This window comes from Camelus bactrianus, chromosome 12 (genome assembly GCF_048773025.1).
Source record: "Camelus bactrianus isolate YW-2024 breed Bactrian camel chromosome 12, ASM4877302v1, whole genome shotgun sequence".
Lineage (NCBI taxonomy): Eukaryota > Metazoa > Chordata > Mammalia > Artiodactyla > Camelidae > Camelus > Camelus bactrianus.
In genome coordinates this window covers 63,220,363-63,239,750 of record NC_133550.1, presented here as the reverse complement: position 1 = coordinate 63,239,750, position 19,388 = coordinate 63,220,363, and the positions used below count along the sequence as shown (strand labels likewise).

The 19,388-nt window shown below is 48.9% G+C and overlaps 1 protein-coding gene across 4 annotated transcripts in view; it reads left to right on the top strand.

The window, feature by feature from the left end:
• Positions 1–19,388, top strand: part of MRTFA (myocardin related transcription factor A) — a 109,516-nt gene that overhangs the window by 78,250 nt on the left and 11,878 nt on the right. For all 4 annotated transcript variants that reach the window (XM_074375592.1, XM_010960263.3, XM_045520633.2 and 1 more), the window contains exons 3-5: positions 12,439–12,494; positions 14,915–14,990; positions 15,887–16,048. In XM_074375592.1, coding sequence (XP_074231693.1) covers positions 12,439–12,494; positions 14,915–14,990; positions 15,887–16,048 — 294 coding nt within the window. The remainder of the gene's footprint in view (positions 1–12,438; positions 12,495–14,914; positions 14,991–15,886; positions 16,049–19,388) is intronic.

Below are 19,388 nucleotides of genomic sequence, written 5' to 3'. Positions count from 1 at the left end.
TGTCAGCATCCTCACCTCTCTTCCCGTTGTTGTAGGGTGTATTCCCACAGTGACTAGCATAGAACCTCCTCCTTGTCCAGTTGCTAACAGATCCTAAAATAGACTCCAGAATGAGTTTTATGTTCTGAGTATATTCACTGTTAAATCTGAAGAAGAATCCAGCAGTGAGCTCCGTTGAACAAGCTATCAAGAGTACTCTTCTTGATACAATTTAATATCTAAAAAGTAGAGTAGGTATTTATTTTATTTAACAATTAGTTTTTGAAGTGTCTGAGATATCCAAGGCCAGCATCTTTTAAGGATTATAAGTGAAGTAAAGGAATTTATAAAGCCACTTGTTGAAGCTACACACTAATTTTACCTAAACAATTCAAATCCTAAAGAATTATGCACTCATGGGGAGCCCTAATAGACATTTGATGATGGTGGTGAGTTAAAGTTCTTCAGCCTGGTCGGATATTATTTGCAGAAGGACAAAGGTGATTTGGAGCGTGTATCTAAACAGATGACTTAGTCATAATGCTTATGGGACTTCACAAAGAGGCAGTAGCTCTGTGTGTGTGTGTGTGTGTGTGTGTGTGTGTGTGTGCATGCATCAGCATGGAGTGTATATTAGAACGATAATTGATCTGGAGCGTTAGACTGGGCTGTGGTGTGAAAGCCAGATATAAACACAGCTGGCATATATGTCAAAGAGAAGCTTGGAAGGCCAAATTAAAAATTTTTTTAACATTTTTTATTGAGTTATAATCATTTTACAATTTTGTGTCAAATTCCAGTGTAGAGCACAATTTTTCAGTTATACATGAACATATATATATATATTCAGTGTCACATTTTTTTCTCTGTGAGCAAATTCAAAATATTTGAGCCTTGATATGTCAGCCTTTGAAACACTACCTGTTGATGTTCATGCTGTACAAGATTGTCTGGTGATTTTTTCTCCCTGTCTTGAATCTCTTTCACCATCATTGGGTCAGGGGCACAAGACTCTGGAGCAGCTTGCACTTCTGGGAAGGAAAAGATTAGCATCCTTGAGTCTTCACTTTTTTTTTTTTGAGTCTTCACTTTTAACATTCATTCTTGGTAGTTGGCTTTCCTGCTGGTTTGGGTGGGGGTGACAGCCCAAGTGCCAAAACAGGGGTGGTGGCAAGCCTGAGTACCAAAACAGGATGTGTATGAAGCACATTTTCTGACTGTGATTTCGGACCCTTGCTTGCCCCAGAATGCATGGTCCCTTCCCCATTCCCCAGCACCCAAGCTCCTTCTTGATTCACATGAACTTAGTTCTGGTTTTCATTGTCATGGCCAGTCCCTAAAACTGTTGACACAGCTCTTTGGTTAATATTGCAGGTTATTTTTATTGGCTTTTTGGTATGACAGCTAAAAACAGAAAGACAAAAAAATGGAAGTCAACCCCAGTTATTAGCTCTCAGCATTCGACTCCACACACACAGTTTCCTTCAGGAGAAGGATGGCACAGAAAAAAAGTTAAAACAGTAGCAATGCTTCAAACTTAACAGAGCTTCTAGCAGATGGCAACGCACTTTCCCTTTCTTTAATGCTGACAGTCACTGCAGTAGTTTGTATAATTGCCATTTTGCGGATGAGGTTGTTGAGGCCCAGAGGGGTCATGTGACTTGCCCAAGGTCACACTACCAGTGAAAGACAGAGGTAGATCCAATTTACGTCTTCTAGCTCCAAACCCCATGCCAGTTCTTGAAGATCACAGTCTAATGATTCTTATTGACAGAGGAATTTTATGATGATATCCTGAGGTATTTTCACCAAAATTTCAACTTTGAGAAAACTGAAAACGGCATTAGATCAGGACTTGTAGTTGATGAGGTTAAGGTGAAAGTTAGTGGGAGGGGTGAGAGTAACTCCATCATTTTTAAGCCCTCCATTAAAATTGCTTCCAAGTTGCTGTCTGTCTGCTGGTGTGAGGCTTGAAGGTCATGAGTATATTTTCTCTTCTGTCCTAATGACTTAGTTAAATCAGAGGTTCTTGATTTATTTTGTGCCATTGATGCTCCTTGGGAAATCGTATACTTCTCACTAGACAGTTGCCCAAGCAAATACCCAAAATTCAGCATACAGTTTCCAGGGATTCATAGATACTCTAAAGCTGGTATAGTGTGCCCCAAATTAAGGGCCCCTGCTATGGAATCCTAAAAAAAGCATCTCCTAATGCTAGTGTAAACCCTTATACACCAGTGACACAGCCAGCCTCTGTACTCTCATCACTCAGTGTGTAGGTGACCCTCCCCATTTCCTGTACCAGCACCAGTGCACTTCTGTGCTCCCCGCCCACTGCATGCTAAGACCAAGGACTGCATTTCTGTAGCTGCCTTCCATCGAGTGTGATTGCCAGGCCCAAACACAAACAGCAGGGTGTGGAGTCCTTCCCAGCTGAATTAGGCCCTTGCCAGGGTATGAGGAAAATGGCAAAAAGCCCTGATCCTTTGACTCTCAGAAATGTATGCTTTGCACCTTGAAGCAGTGACCCTGAAGGGAGTTCAGGAGATTAAACTCTACCAATCTGTGAGCCCCACACAGCCAGCAGAGTTGACATTTCAAGTTAACTGTTCAGAAAAGTTATCAAGTCCTTCCCAGGTGTACTTTTTTGTCACTTAGCCCCTGGTGGTGGAGAATGAGCAAATAAAAATCCTTACTTTCTCATGTGCGGTATTACCTTTCCCCTGCCTTTTGGACTAGGGAATGAATGGTTTTCAAGTTTTATTGGCACCAGAATCCTTGAAGAGCTTACTAAAAGTTAAAATTCTTTGAAGCTCGGGAATCTGCGTTACAGAGAGGTCCTTGCACCCCAGAGACTTTCTAATACAGGTGTGGTTCTGGTCCCACACTTGGAGAAACACTGGACCAAGGGCTGCTGGCATCGTTCCCTTTTTTCACTTTTAGTGATGGCGTAGAATGTTGTTACTGTCTTCTCCCCAGGGGTTCTGACGCAGAGGATGGCCCTGTGCACCTGATTCAGGAGTGGATGATGAATTGCTAAGACAGTTGAGGCTGCTGCATGTGAAGTGATTGGGTACAAACAGCTTGTGACCCCCCGTCTCCAGGGCTGGGAAAAGTCTGCCTTGCCTGCCTCTCTCATGGCCTTGTACCGTGTCCGTGGTCAGTTTGGCACAGTTAATGAACTGCCTGGAGCTGTGTGACAGACTTCTGTGCCAGGGCCAAGGGATGTGGCAAAAGACTCAGTTAACTTTGGAAGGAGTTTGATTATACAGCAACTCCCTTTTCTGCTATGTTGGCCCCTTCAGGGGAGGGCTGATGGGAAAAGGAATGGGAAAATGTGTGCCCCTTGACATTTTCTGAGGTTATATCTGAAGTCCTCCCTTCTGTCCCACTGCCAACAGTAGAGAGAAAATGACAAGGCAGCATTTCTTTCCAGAGGAATAACCTTGAGAAGAAAGGAAAATGTAAAAGATCATATTAAAATCACTGTCATGGTTTTTTGGGGGTAACTATCACAGTTTTTGTTTGTTTGTTTATTTTTTAAAGATAGTTGATCGGTGAAGTATCTTTTCTCTGGCCCACTTCCGTCTCTCCTCCCATCTTACTTATGCTGAAATATTCATAAGTGAAAAGATCTGAGTTTTGGAATCAGAAGAGTGAGAGTTTAGTCTTCGTTCTGCAGTTGATCAGGATGTGATCTCAGGCAAGTCAGTTCTCCATTATAAAGTGTGGAAAATAATGGGTCCCAAGAAACTCAAGTAGGTAATTCCCAACACACTATGCAAACATCAGGGGAAAAACAAGGAAACCATTTACAGCAAATCTTTTTATTACACTCGGGAGCCTTTTTGTCGTTGGCAAGGTTGACAGCCACAATCCTGCTTTATTTCTTCTCCCCGTTTCATTTCCTCTAGTGCCACTTGTGAACAGAGTGAAGTCCAGTCCTGCAAGGCCCTGTATGGCTCCCCCTCTCACCACATCTCCCCCCACTTTCTCTGCTCACTCTACTCTGCCGGCCTGGCCTGCCTGGTGTCCCTCTGTCACTCAGGCGGGTTCCCATCCTGGGCCTCTGCATTTGCTGTTCCCCTTGCCTGCAGGGCTCATTCCCTTCCTCAAGGTCTCGGCTCAAACGTCACAACAGAAAGTCTTTCCCTGACCACTGCGTGTAAAGTCCTGCCCCATCACTCTCTGTCGCCCGCACCCTGCTTTAATATTTCTTCAGAACATGTATCACCTCCTACTCTGTTAGATGTTTATTATATGTCATTCTTCACTAGAGTGTAAGCTCCACGAGAACATGGACCAAAACGGGGTCTGAGACATGTGGGCTCTCAGTTAATATTTGTTGGGAGAATGAGTGAATAATAACTGTTAGCACATCTTAACCTCTCAGGGGACAGAAACCTCTGGACTCCACTTCCTCACCTCTTACTCCTTAACCTGTTGTAATTAGTTTCTGCCTCCACCAACTCACTGGCATAGCTCTGAGACCTCTGGCCATGTGCTCAGTACAGGTAATCCTCCGGAAGCTTTGCAAGCTTGCTTTGTCTGACCTGCCCACTGTCAACATCTCTCTTTCTCTGCCTACACCCTTTTTGTGGAAGCTGACTCTTTGTGTCAGCTTTGCGTAGCCCTCTCCCACCCCTGTGAGCCTCCTCAGGGTGCTTTGCTGGGCTCCTTTCATCACCTGTGCTTAAATTCTGAGATTCTCTCAAGGTTCATCATGGGACGTATCTTCTGTTTCTACATATCATATCACATTATCCCTAGATAATCACACACACACACACACACACACACACACACACACACACACACATGCATGTATACATACATGTACATGTGTACATAGATACATACACACACAGCACTTGCATATGTCTTGATAGGGTGTCTCACAATCAACTCATAATCTGCATGCCCCAGACCGAACACAGTCTCTCCTACCCTGTCCCGGGCTAACTCCTCCTGCATCCCCTCTCTAGGAGTGTTAATGACTCGACCATTTACCCGGTCACTCCATTTTATTCTTCTCACTGGCCTCTTGATCACTACTAGAGTGATCTTGTATAAAAATGCAATTCTTACTGTTTTGCAGTTCCCGGGGTAATCATTGATTTCAGGCAGGTAAATGGTGGTTAGGGAACAGGATTTTCACATTGCCTCAAAATGTTGCCCCCCCCACCCCAATTATGTCTTAATTACCAAGGGGGAAATGCTATGCTACCTTTAAGATGGAGAGATCTGGTATCACCTTTCAAACTTTTAGCACTGTCAGTGTTTGGACAACATATTATGTGCCTCCTGATACTCAGAAGTACACATCAACAGTGCAGTCTTCTTGCCAAAAATGTTTAACGTAAATGTAATCATGAGGAAACAGCCAAATTCGGAATATAGGACATTCTTTCCATAAGACAGCTGGTTTGTATACTTAAGTCAGTGTCATGAAAAGTGAAAAAACCAGAGTACCGTTCCAAGTTGTGACTAAAGGGACAATAATTAAATGTAGTGCATGACTCTTGATTAAATCTTGGATTAAGGGGAAGAAATCCAGTTATAAAAGACATTTGAGGGTCAACTGAGGACTGTATATTAGATCATATTGTTGAATTAATGTTAATTTTATCAGGTGTAATAAAGGTATTTTAGTTCCATAAGAGAATGTCTTTATTCTCAGGAAATGGAAGAATTTAGGGATGACATGTTGTGATTGATCCAGTCATCCCTCTGTATCTGCAGGTTTTGTATATGCAGAACCACAGATTGAAAATAGTTGAAAAAAAATTCCAGAAATTTCCAAAAAGCAGAGCTTGCATTTGCCACGTGCTGGCTACTGTTTACATAGCAGTTACATATTAGGTATCCTAAGTAAGCTAGAGATGATTTAAGGTATGTGGGAGAAAAAAAATAATATAGGAGAATGTGCGTAGGTTACATGCAAATACTCCATATGCCATTTTATATAAAGGACTTGAGCATCCTTGGGTTTTGGTGTCCGTAGGGGGTCCTAGAACCAATCACCTGCAGGTTCTGAAGGAGGACTGTATCTGGAGCTCACTTTCAAGTGATTGCCTGAACAAACACAGTTGTGTATATGTGTACATGCACATGAGGGAGAGATATGACAGCTGTGGCTGGAAGATAACTGGAGAATCTAGGTTTTAGGGTAGTTTATTACTTGCTCTTTCAGGGTTTTTCTAGATTTGAAAAATTTCAAAATTAAAAGGGGGTGCAGGGAAGAGGGGGCAGCATGTGAGTGCAGGCATATGGGGTGAAGCGAATACATACCAAGTTACCAGGTGGGTTTCTGTTCCTTTACTTTTTTAACCTAAAGCATCAGGGTAGAATAACTCCCCACCCCCTCCTCACAGTTTTGACTCTGTCACTTGCCTGGTAAATGCAATAGTTATACATTGATCTCAGGGTACAATTCTTGATAGCACTTGAAAAGAACTATGTACTGCGCTCTGGCCTCCATAGTTTCTGATAAGAAATCTGCTGTCACTCAAATTGTTTTTCCTCTGGCTGCTTTCAAGTTTTTTTCTGTGTTTTTAGTTTCCAGAAGTTTAATTCCAGTGTATCCAGATGTGAATTTCTTTGTAACTTTTTGGGATTTGCTCACCTTCTTGAGTCTTTAGACTTACATCTCTTGCAAAATTTACGAAGTTTTCAGCCATTAATTTAAGTACTTTTCCAACCCATCATTTCCCTCTCTTTCCAGGGCTCGAATGACACGATGTTAGATTTTTTTGTGGGTGGAAATGACCTCGTTATGCTCAAAGTCAGTTATCCTGACTCTTCGCTGGTCCTCCCCTGACATCACCTCGGTGGGGAAGGGGGGCTGCCTCCTTACTGCTGGGTTGGGATGTAAGTCCAGGCTCCCTGCTTGGTCTGCACTTACTCCTTGGGTTGGGGGCAGCTTCGTACTTGGCCTTCTTCGATACCACCTGGCCCAGAAGTGTTGGGGTGCTTCATTACAGTTCTTGTGAGGGTGAAGGTCTGGACTCCCCGCTTGGTCTTTCCTGGTGGAGGTGGGGCTTTTCTGTGGTGTCTGGCTGGAATAGAGTGATAACTGTCTAGAAGTTTTCTGTCTGGGTAGGCGGCCCTTTTCCTGGTCCTTTGGCTAGTAAGCGTAGTTCTTGCTTGGGGCTTTTTTGTCCGCCTCATTAGCATTTCCAGGTTGCCAGCTTCTTTGGCTCCAAGTCTGGGGCGTATGAGGCAGAAAGGAAGCTCAGAGACTCACCGCTGTGTCATTCTCCAGGTTCCAAGGCCCCAGCCAGTCTGCCACCTTCTCTCCACCTTTTAGAACCTACTTAGGTTCATTTTATATGTAATGTCCAGGGTGTTTCATTGTACTCAGTGGGAGAAATAGCGAAAAGTTTATCTGCCCATCTTCCTAGACTCAGGCCCTGCGACCGCTCATTAGAGCCCCTCACAGGCTGGGCCCCGCCTCCCTGCAGGCCTCTCGTCCCACATAAGCACCTTGGCCCCGCCACGTCAGACCGCTGGTAGTCCCTCGAACTTGTCCTGCTCTTTTGCATCTTCATGCTGTGGCTCTTCCTCGGCCTCAGATGGCCTCCCCACTCCCTCCCTTGCCTGCCTGTGGTGTTTCTGTTCCGTTCATTTGGGTTTTCTCTGTAAAAACCTACCTGGATGGTTTGTATATTCTTTTTGCCTCTTCTGTCCTGTGTAGCACTTGACTTACCTCTACAACTACACTTGGTATTGTAATTTTGTCTTTTTCCTTAACCAGATCCTGAGCTGCCTTTGAGGGCTGAGACTCCATCCTGGATAACCTTGTCCTCAGTAACTGGCACAGTAGTTACTCAAGAATTGTCTGTTGGTAGCTGGACAGATGTAGTTCTGGTTTCCTACCTTTGTTACCACACACACAGCCCCTATCGATGCACTGTGTGTGTGCCTCCTGCTTCTACAGCGGAAGGAGAAATCTAGCAGCTTGTCTAAGAGAAGGGTTCCTTTGCCTGTGGCACTCTGTGACCTGTTAGCTGTCCTGTATTCATAGCCTTTGCATTTTTCTGAATACAGAATTGGTGGCCAGATTAAGTCTAACATTGTGTCTTACCGAGAATGGGAATGATCACTTCAACAGTGTCAGCACCTGGTAAAGTGACACTCAGATGCAGGCACCTAATAAATATTCCTTAGTGATAACTATGAGGAAATGAGTCTTGGTAGCTCATTGCTGTCATTCTTGCTGAGATGCGTTTCCAGAACTGCTTTGTGGATCCTAGAGGACTTTCACTTGCCTGTACACTGAGCCAGACCTGGGGTTGGTGGTGGGAAAGCGCTAACTCATGCACTGGACTGGTTTTAGGCTCCTCCTCCTCGCTCGTCAGTGCTGGATCTGATCAAGACGCTTGGTCCGTGTTCCTGCGCTCTCAGCTGGAGATGCAGCACAGCACCCCTTAGGAGAGGATGGCAGTGTAGTTTTTAAAAGGAAATTAAAACAGTTTTTCTCTTTTTAGTTCACGAAAGACCTCATTTAATTAAGGCAGCAAATGTGTAAGGGGAGAAAGAAGATGGGTGCCGGAGAGGGAACAGAATACTAACCAGTGGTTAGAGCCAGCCAGGGGTGGGGCCCACATCTAGAACTGAAACTCTGATTACGAGCGCCACACCTCTTAGCCACTGTGTTCATTCAATTTCCGTGGGGGCTTCGTATCTTGCCTTTCAGTGCATGTTTGCACACCTCCCTGTGTTCACACAAAGCCATGCAAGTGTTCCAGCAAAACCAGCTCTCTGAGAGTGGGAGGAAGGGATCAAGTTTTGGTGCCCTCTTGGGTTTGCATTGGTTTTGAGGGCTTCTCTTTCAGAGACTGCCTTCTAGAAGTTTCTGGAAAAATGAAATTTCTGAGTAATACCCTGGCTTCTGTGGCAAAGCCATTAAGGCAGCAAGGAGCAGGGATGAAGGTCCAGGGTGAATGCAGCCTTCCTGTTCAGACATACATTTATGGTTAACTTTGAGTCTTCGGGGATTTTCCACAACTAGGAGAGGCCTAAACTTTAAAATTTATTACCGGTTCCAGTATGCTTCCTGTGTTTCATTCCTTTAGCGTGGAAGCTGGTGGTGAGTTTAAGTATCTACACCTGCTCCGACATCAGGACCGCCCGGGGCTCACCTGTGTCACCCCTACATTGCTTCACTAGGTTGCCCTCCACAGCTGTGGCTTTTGACAAAGCTGGCTGGACAGGCCCAGGAGTACCCCGTCCACCCCAACCCCCATGAGCACTGCGGCCTCTGCTCCAGTCTTCCCCACATGAACCTGGGAAGCCCCTTCCAGGAGTCTCAACGGGAGCCCCAAGGAAGAGGGGCCATTGCTCCCTCCCCCTTTCACCTGTTGGAAGTAGCTGTTGAAATTGGTGAACTTGAGTTAAATGTGGGGAAAGAGCAGCACAAAGTGAGTGGGCTCTTCAAGGAGTGACAGAGACGCACACCCTTGTCGCCAAGGGAGAAGGGGAGACAGAACTGGACCTGGGTGGGGGCCCACCACTCGGGGAGTGACCTCATAGGTTACTGCCGTGTTAGTTTCATCATATACAGAATTGGAATAATGGTTGTTAAGAGGATTAGATTATAATGTTGTATAAAGTGGAACAGTCTTTTGGGATTGGTGATTATTATCTTGGATTCTCTTCTTGGTCTTCTTCACTTGTGGTTTTCTCGACCCAGCCCAGGACAGCTAATAAATTCCCCTCGTCCTCTCGTCCCCTCCTGGCCTGTCTCCTAGTATCAGTGCTGAAGGCCGCCCTTTAAGCTCCACAGTGAGCCCCCGATTTCCAGCCAGGGCTTTGTGTCCCTGCGGTCACTTTGTTCTCCTCTTCTGAGCTGTCTTTTACCTGTTTTTGCTCAGTTCTGTGGCTGAGCTGACCCTTCCACATTGCCTGCCCTCAGCCCTACATGTGAGCAGTGCGTGTCATTGAAGCCTCCTTGCCTTTCCATGCAGTAGGGTCATTTTCCTTTTTGAAGAAGTTAAGAAACCAACCCAGAGAAGAGGAAAGAACTCTGACTTGAGGGTGGGTCAGAATTAGGTTGTGGTCCTGACTCTGCTGTTTGCTGCTTTTCATCCCCTTTCTGAGCCTGTCCTTATCTGTAAGATGGAATACTGCCCACCACATGGAGTCGCTAGGACTATTCAGTTAGCCAGAATGTTTAAAATAGCTAGTATAGGGCCTGACACAGAAGTAGCACCCTTGCCGTTACGTGAAAGCTTCCCTGACTCAGTAGAACCAAACAGGAACTCGTGTCCACCACAGCCAGTTCACCCGTCACTTCTCCCCACTCGTGGTGCCACATCCTTGTTGTACGTGAAGATGATACACTCCTCTTCCATCAGGGAATGCTCGTTTTCTGAGTTGTTTTTCCAGAAGCTGAGTCTGTGCCTTACCCCTGGGGTAGGCAGTGTAGGCTGTTGAGGCAGCCAGCCAGCCGCTGTTTCAGTCCTATAATCTGTGGCTGTGGTACAGAAAGCAGCTGCCCCGCATGGGGATCTCACCCACGATTCAACCAAATCACTGCGTTTGATGACGGCAGCCCCCTAAGTGCATTGGTGGGCGCCCCACTCGCTTCGGAGCCCTTTCACCCCCATTTGATTCTCACAAGAGCTCTGGAAGATGGGCAGATTCTTACTCTACAGAGGAAGCAGATGAGACCCAGAAAGCGGTCATTCCCCATGTCTCACCAGTAGTAATCAGCAGAACCCAGGACAAGAAAACAAATACCCTGATTTCTATCAAGTATTGAGCCCAGATGAGAGCCAGAATTCTGGTGTTGAAGTAGAATTTAAGGCTTTTTAGGAATTGTCTAGTTTCCCTGTCCTTAGTGTACACTTTGCATTCATTTCTTATGGAATATTTATTAATTCATTGAATGGATGACGTGCTGGGTACTCTAGGCACCAGGGATAGTGTCAGAAACGAAAGATGCAGATGCAATCCCTGCCCTGATGGAGCCTGTTCTGGGTATTGGGAGGCTGACAATAAACGAATATGAAAGACAGGTAGTATGACTGTAGAGACTGTCAGACGGTGATGAGCCACAGACAGAAATAAGGTGAAAGGGCCGCTGGGGGCGGGGCGGGGCGGGGCAGAGGCTGCAGGACTGTCTGCTTACCCACCGAGATGCCAAGACCTTTGAATTAGAGCTGGGATAGCTCTGGAATGCTCTGGGAAGTTGGGGAGGGAGCTTGTGCTGGTTTTCTTTAGAGATTATTTGCTAGATCTAGAGCTCCCCCTGCTGTTAGAAGTTGGGGTGGGCTCTCAACTGATCTTTTAAAATGATAGTTTCTTTTTTGTCCTAAGTTTTAAAAAATAAATGAATAAAAATAAAAATAAAAAAGCACTGCAGGGACACTTGGAGCTTCTTTCTGGGGCTGCTGTTGCTGCTGAGGAGGGACGGAGGAGGAAGCACTCAGGCCCAGGCAGGATAGGGTCATACCTGTGCACTTGCTACTTTTAGCGTCTCCTTACCCCTGTGCTCCTACCGCAGCCAGCAGCCCAGCAAAATTTATCTGCACACATGGTTTCACAGCTGCATTAGGGCGGCAGAAGTGAAACTGGCCACGGTCTCATACATTTCTCTCTTATTGCTGTTGTTCCCTACTTGAAGTGTCAGGCCTTTTCTCTTGTCCTCAGGGGGTCCCAACTCCTCATCTGCCGAGTTTTTGACACAAACTCTCTTCATGGTGCTGCATTTGGAGAGGGTCCTGCTTTGGCCTCCTCACCCTCAGCGTTGTTTGTGGAGCTGAGAGCTGTGGCTCGTGTGGTGGGGGCCCCAGAATAGAGCTGAGTGCCTGACAGGGGCTGCAGGGAGCCCTTCCGGTCAGCTGCTGGATGTGAGCACCAAGGTTAACCAACAATCACTGTGCAGTTCTTGTAGTCCTGCAAGACGAAATGCAAGTTAATTTTAGCGGCACTATTAATAACAGCTAAACTAAAGAAGGAAATGGCACCCAAGCAGACATATGTCTTTTTGGTCTAACTGCCTCATTCAGACAGTTTGGTTACTTTGTGATTCCTGATGAAGTTGAAGAAGGAAAGTGGACCCAACTTGCAGCTCTGCTCTGTGTCCCAGTCTCCCCGAGAGTAAAGTGAGGCCCAGCAGGCATCCTTGGAGGGTTGACTGCTCGATAACACTCACATATAAAGTTATATATAAAGTAATATACATATGTATTAGAGCTTTATAGAGCTCAGGCTTAGGCAGTGACTGTTCCCATTAGGAATGAAGTAACCAAAATTGTCTCGACGAGGTAGCTGAACCACAGAGTAGGCGTTTACTCAGGTGACATTTCTTCATCACTTCATCACTAATATCACTGACATTAGTGGTACTGCTAAAATTAACTTGAATTTAAGATGCCTTCTCCACTGTAAATTGTAGTCGTAGACATGATGCTTCACTATAAAGTAATTATTTTATGATTTTTCTCCCAACAGCTTTGAAAAGTCCAGCTGCATTTCACGAGCAGAGAAGGAGCTTGGAGCGGGCCAGGGTAAGGCACCTTTCTTCCCCATGGACTCCCAAGAGCATTTTCAGAGTCCATTGTGTCGCTGGTCCTCTTCCTTCCAGTCTGATGTGCCTCCAGGGTCAGCCCTGGCCTCACAGTTCTAAATAGAAAGCACTACCTTTTCTACTTCATCCTCCACCCTGGCCATCTCCCAGTGGGGTGATACGCACTGTGACCAGAACGAGTTTCTTCCTTTAGTACATTTAAGGGTATGGAATGATCACCTTCCTCCTTCTGGTTTGGAGACCGCTAGTATTTTCTCATCTTTAATTCCACTTAGCCTTTGTGGCTGTTAGGACATGAACACTGGCCATGGAAAAGCTTGCTGGGTGGTGGTTCCCCCATGTCTGTGGCCACACCACCCACACCTTTCCAGGATGGGCATTCCAATGGGCTGGAAACCCCACTGGTCTCCATGTGCCCCTGAGCAGCCAGGGTCCACTTGAGGCCATGGGAGCTGGGCCCCTCTGAGCTCACGTCTGGGCTGTAGCACCTGGCTTGTTGCCTGTCCCCTCGGTTTCAGTTCCCTCCGGGGACTTGGGGGGAATATTCTGCTGCCCTGTGTGGGCAGAGATGGGGAAGTCGCCAGAAGATGCTTCCCCTGCTCAGCCCCTTCGCTTTTCTCTTTGTGAAAAAGACGAGGGAAGAGAACCTCCCCACATGGAGGATCACAGGCCAGGGCTCTCACAGCTCTTTCAGAGGCTCTGAAATATTTAAAATCTCCAAGACTTACCTTACTGTCTTCTATTTTTATTTTATTTTTAACAAACTTCTAAGGAAAGCAATGATTAATTCTTAGAATGAGAAGAATGAGGTCACAGGTACTGGGAACCAAAGGAGTGACCAGCTGCACGGTTTCGGTGCCGGGAGGAGGAGGGAGCCTGCGGGAGGAGGAAGGCCGCTGCCTGTGCCCCAGCCCAGTCTTAATACGTGGCGCCATTTCCTGGGCTGTTTCTCAAAAGCCTGGAGTAAATATGCACTAATTAGAATATCTACTGGTTTATCAAGCACTTCTTTTTTTTTTCTTAAAGTGAAACTAGATTTATTCAGGGAGATACACACTCCATAGACAAGTGTGAGACGAGGGTATGGGGTCTTGAGCACTTCCATGTGGAATTGTATCACTTTCCTGTTTATGCTCCCATCAGCTCTTAGGAATTAGGTGTTATTATCTTCTCCTTTTAGATGCAGCTAAGAGAAGTTGAGTAACTGTCTAGTTAGTAAGTGGCAAACTGGGATTCAGTCCTTGGTTTCTGGACTCCAGGTGTTTTCTGAATCAGCACCATATTCTCCCTCAGCCGTGGCCACCGTTCAGAACTTCAGATGGCTTAGAAAACATGTCTCTCCCTCATGTTCCATGAGGCCCTGCAGTGTCCGACCTGTTCTACCATCTTCTGCGGCAGCCATGGTGATAACCTCAGCCCCTGGCAGATGGGTGCTGGGCCCAGGGTCCGCAGCCGCTGTGAGCTGTCCCCGGTCAGCTCAGCGCTGCCCCAGGGCTGGCACGGAGCTGCCGGGTCAGAGCACCAAGGTGGCGGATGAGGGCCAGGTCTTTACCTTATGACATGCATGCAGTACACTCTGGTGTTTTAATTTCTGCTCTGTTCTGCTCTGCCTTGTCCTATCCTGCCCTGTGTTGGTCTTTACCTACTCGTGGTCTTGACCTGTGGTATGAAAAATGCTGGTGCAAAGGTTAAGAGTAGAGGCGCTGGAGTCAGACAGATCTGGGGTCACACATACATTAGAACACCAGCACTGGGGAGTGCAGTGGCTCTGGGACTTCATTCACCTGGAGCCTCAGAAATGCAGAAATGACATTGGATTTTAAGAAATTGGAGCTGTGACACTATGTAATCCAGATTAGTATTCCGCTTGGTAGCCATGCAGAATGGATAGAAAATGCTCACGAGGAGATGCAATGCCAACTTTTTTGAAATAAGATATAAAATTATATTCAGTATGATTACAGCTCTGCAAAATTAAGCTTCTCTTCTGCGTGGAATAATGATTAGAAGCAAACACACCAAGACACTAACAGTGGGTGGTTAAAATTGTTGTTTTACTTTCTGGTTTTCTAAATTTTCTTTGATGAACATATATCACTTTTATGATAGCAAAAGTAATAGATTAAAAAAGATATTAGTAGTCCAGCCTCAGAGAGACAAATGGTGTTGACTGATGGATGGGGCCCTTGGTAGGTGCATTGAAAGTGGACGCATCCTCCTCAGGCCGCGCCTCCCCAGGCCTCCGCTTGCCTCAGAACCCTGCAGTCCCAAGGCTGAGAAGTGGGGGCTGCAAAGGTTACCCACAGCAGCCACGAGAGCCACGGCTGCTTTCTAGTCCTGTCTATGCCATAAGCTTGTGACCTGGGTTTGAGAGCTCCTTGGTGTGTTTTTTCTTTATAGACAGAGGACTATCTGAAACGGAAGATTCGTTCCCGGCCGGAGAGATCGGAGCTGGTCAGGATGCACATTTTGGAAGGTGTGTTAGCTTAGAAATGCTTCTTCACCTAAACCCTTGTTCTCACTGTTTTCACCTCTGCACCACCCACATTTCTTCTTCCCTCTTTCTTATCGCTCCCATTTCTCCAGGCAGTGGGTGGGTAAGCCGCAGCCTTATTAGCACAGTAAGACAGCAGTGCGGTGGTGGTCACCACTGGTTTTTGGGGATTCCCAAAGAAGCACAATCACATTCTGTTGGGTTGGCTTCCCTCTTTCTAGGGCCACACGGTGGCCCTGGAACTCATCTAACCTTGGTGTGAAATCCTTTCCTCCAAATCTGTTTTTAAAATGCATTTACTTTGTGTTTTTGTTCACTCCTTCATCTGTCTATCCATCCGTCATCCTTCACTCAGTGTCTCCTCAAGCACCTGTGAAGTATGAGCAGGCTCATCCCAGACGCACTCTGCCTGGCCCCACACACACGTCTTTCCACATTCTAGGGACGGAAAGCTTGTGGCTGCTGAAAGCGTTGTGACTCTGTCCGTGTTTTGTTTGGTTTGAACCCACTCTGGGGTTGAAAGAAAACTTTCCTAGTCTGATCCCCACATTTTGCAGATGAGACCCAGAGCAGAGAGGTGAACTTCCCCTGCAGCACAGCAGCAGGTCTGAGGGAGAGGAGAGACCATCCCAGCTCTTCCAGTGTCGTCTGGGCTAGCCTCGGCCTGGTGACCAGCCACATGCTGTCCACAGTGGGGGCTCCTTCTTCTGTCCTTGTGAAACTTCAAGCCGGGCCACCCTTCTCTGCCTGGGACGTGCTTTGCATGCTGATGGTCTCTGCTCCTTCCCCAGAGGGAAGGGCAGCCACTCTGGATCCCCAGGGCAGAAGCAGCTCATTCCATATCCTCCCGCACTCACTCCATTCTCTCCCGCGGACAGAGACCTCGGCCGAGCCTTCCCTGCAGGCCAAGCAGCTGAAGCTGAAGAGAGCCAGGCTGGCTGATGACCTCAACGAGAAGATTGCACAGAGGCCTGGCCCCATGGAGCTGGTGGAGAAGAACATCCTGCCTGTGGAGTCCAGCCTGAAGGAGGCCATCATCGGTGAGGAGGCCCGGCTGCCCCGTGTGCACTTGCAGGCCGGGTGCGGAGGGAAGGGCATCTGGGCTGCTTCCTGCTGGGCCTGGGGCAGCTGAGGTGCAGAGTCTGAGAGCCTGATCTCCTGGCCATGTGAGCCTGGGACGGTGCCACTGGCCCCGCAGTTCAGCACTGTGCCAACGCAGCTAAGTAAATCAGAGGGGCCTCTGACCACCCCTCAGCTCAGTGAAGGCAGGGGCGAGTCCCCTCTCCCAGAGGGCAGAAGTCAGGCTCAGTGTGTGTGAGCACGTGGAGACGCCAGGAGCCAGAAGCCGTACCAGCTGCTGCTTTTCGTTAGTGAAATCTCCTCGTGGAGCCTGGCACTTTCCACAGATAGTTCGCTCAGTCAGGATTGACCCAAGCAGTGTGCTTGGCGCTAGGACCACAGTTCCTCAAGGCAGAACAAGCCCCTGGTCCTCGGGGAGTTCACACCTGGAGCAGACACAGGCAGGGACGTGGGCAGCGGTGGAGGGCACATGAGGGTGGGCCCCCAAGACCACCCAATGATGGGGGGCCGGCGGCAGAGGAGGTGGGGCCAGGACTGGGGGCGCAGGGTGAGGGGGAATTAAAGCGTGTGCAGCGGGAGAAGGAGCAGCCTGCATGTGGTGCTGGAAGGGCGGCCTCAAGATGGGTGGGAGCGGCACAGTCCCGGCCATGCGCGGTCCCCCTGGCCACGGTCAGGGGTCTCAGACTTGATAGCTCGGACTTTGGTGGCTGTTGGTACAGACGTGTCTCCTTCGCTGCAGTGGGCCCAAGACCAGCCCCCAGGAGGTAGCTGTGCCTCCGAGAGGCTCCAGCACTCCCCCCGTGATGGTGGGCGCGGCCCTTGGGCAGGGCACAGGATAGACCCCAGCCTGGCTCTGAGGATACTGGTTTCTAAGGCCTCACCTGCACCACCGACGGGTCTGCCAGCGTTGGGCAGCACCGTGCTGGAGGCTGGCCGCCGGGGCCCTGTCCACTCTCTTCTTTTAATTCCCTGCTTTGCCTCGGCATTCGTTTCACCTCACGTCGGTGTTTTCCTACCCAGATCTTCACCAGATTCCACAGTAGCCCCTAGCTATCGGCCAGCGTTTGGGCGAGGGTCAGTTATGGACTCTCCAGCCAGCCAAAATCTAATAAATGTTTGCCAAGAGTCGGCCACGTGTCTGGCCTGTGTGAAGTCGGGCAGTTCAGAGATGAACAAAATGTGTGGCTGCTGCCCTCAGATAATTCAGTCTGATGGGAGAAGACTGATATGTAAACAAGGGGTTTCTGAGGCTCACTCCTGGGCAGATGTGGCGCTGCATAGTAAAAAAGGCCATGGCCCTGTGGCATCTTTACCGAGTCGCCTGCCTTTTGGGACAGTTTACAGGCTCATGATGGGCGATGATGGGTGATGATGGGTATTAAGGGCCTGGCACAGTCCTTGGCACCCAGGGGGACTCGGAGAAGGGCTGCTGCTCTTAGCAGTGATGCACATTACAGACCAGCTACGGCTGCTGCTGTGGATGACACAGGATAGTGGGTGTGTGGCAGGTGCAGCAGGAGCTTGTCTGAGTCGGGCTTCTCTCAGGGGTGGGACAGTGGCGGGGCTGGGCAAGTTCCACAGGTGCTGTGGCACATTTGGGGTCCACTTGGAGGTTGAAGCAGTTTGCCAAGTAGAGAGTACAGAAGGACGTTTCAGGCAGAGGGGACAGCATGGCAGTGGCAGGGAGGCCTGGCGGAGCATGGCTTGTTTGAGGACTAGGAGTAGTTTAATCTGGCAGCGAGGTAATCATTGGTGACTTGAGAGAAAGGGGCACCTGCCAGCAGTGATTGTGCAGGTTGAGGACTGGGTAGAAGGCGGCAGTGGTGGGGTGGGCAGCAAATGTAGTCTGTTTGTTCAAGAGGCAAGTGGAGAAGAGAAGGAGACGGAGACGGTGGGTTGAGAAGGATTTTCAGGCTGGGAGAAAAGAGCAGGTTTAGGGCGGATCAGAAGGAGGTGGAGGAGAGGCTGAGGTGATGGGAGGATGGGAGGGGGAGGAGGGGGAGTTCACTTCCGGAGGAGACAAAGCCAGGTGTTGAGGGCGGCTGGGAGGGGAGGCCTGATGAGAATGGGGTGAGACCTCCCACAGAGGTCCGCACAGACTCCCCATGGCCACTCAGCGCACACACCTCCTCACACCCACCCCCAATTGATCCGTAAGATTTATGTCAAGGCTCTCCCCTCCAAGAAGTCTTCCCTGAGCCTGTCCTTAGTGTTCCCTCAGCATCTAGGTTTCCCTCTAGCGAACCATTTACTGTGCCTGGACCGGACACTCTCAGAGGATAGGGACCCCGCCCCTGCACCTCCACTGCCCACCACACGGGAGAGAAATAGGCCCTGCGGCGACCCTGGCCGGCACCAGCCCTCAGGCTTCTCCAGTGTGGCCAGCAGTTTCCCTGTTGGACTGAGGCTGGGGTGGACCTGCAGCTCCTCCATCCTGGATTCCATGCCTCTATGCCAGAGCAGGTGCCCTCTCTGGGAGGAGAGACCGGGGGAGAAAACCTAGACGTGTGATTGCTGGGAAGCACGTGTGGTCAGCAAGCTCCGCCCCCTTGCTGCGCTGCCAGCGGCCTGGTGAGGGCAGGTGAGGGGAGTGGGGTCAATGTGGCAGTCCTGGCTCCAGAACCATATTCACTCAGGAGGGACAAGCTCAGGTGCATCCTTCGTGAGCCCCAGGGGAGGAAGGGGCCTTGGGTCACAGCCCTGGAGAGGAAGCGTCTGCTGGGAGACTTACTGGCTTGTTCCTGTTTCTCACCTGCGGTCTTCCCACCACGGTAGAGTTTCCCTGGCATGGCCATTGCCTCAGTTCCCCCTGTGTGGACGGGGGCCGGTGCAGAACTTCTTCCCCCAATAATGTCAAGGGAGAGGTCGTGATAATGAATCTTTTGAAATACCCAGCTTGCCCTGTCCCCTTCTTTCCTTCTCTCTACGTCCAGGATTTCCACGCTGGGCCCCTGTCTCCCTCCCAGCCTGGCCCCTAGCCGCTTCCCGGGCCTTCACCACGGGGCAGGGCAGGGCACTAGTAGTCAGCAGCCTGGGCTTGCTTCTGGCAGCTGCTGCTCCCAGGCCTTGGGTCTCTGGGAGTCACTGGCCGCTAAAGGGAGGTCAAAGGGAGGTCCTTCCACTGAACCTGTTTTACCTGCACAAGCAAGTGTTCCTTTTCTGGGAGGCTCCTTAGTCTGTCCCTGGCCTTTGGGGAGTTCAGGCAGCCCAGGGGAGGAGCTGCACTCCCACAGCGGTTACCTGAACTCCCTTGATCCCTCATCGCAGGGTCAGAGCCCTCATCCCAGGGTCCACGAGCCT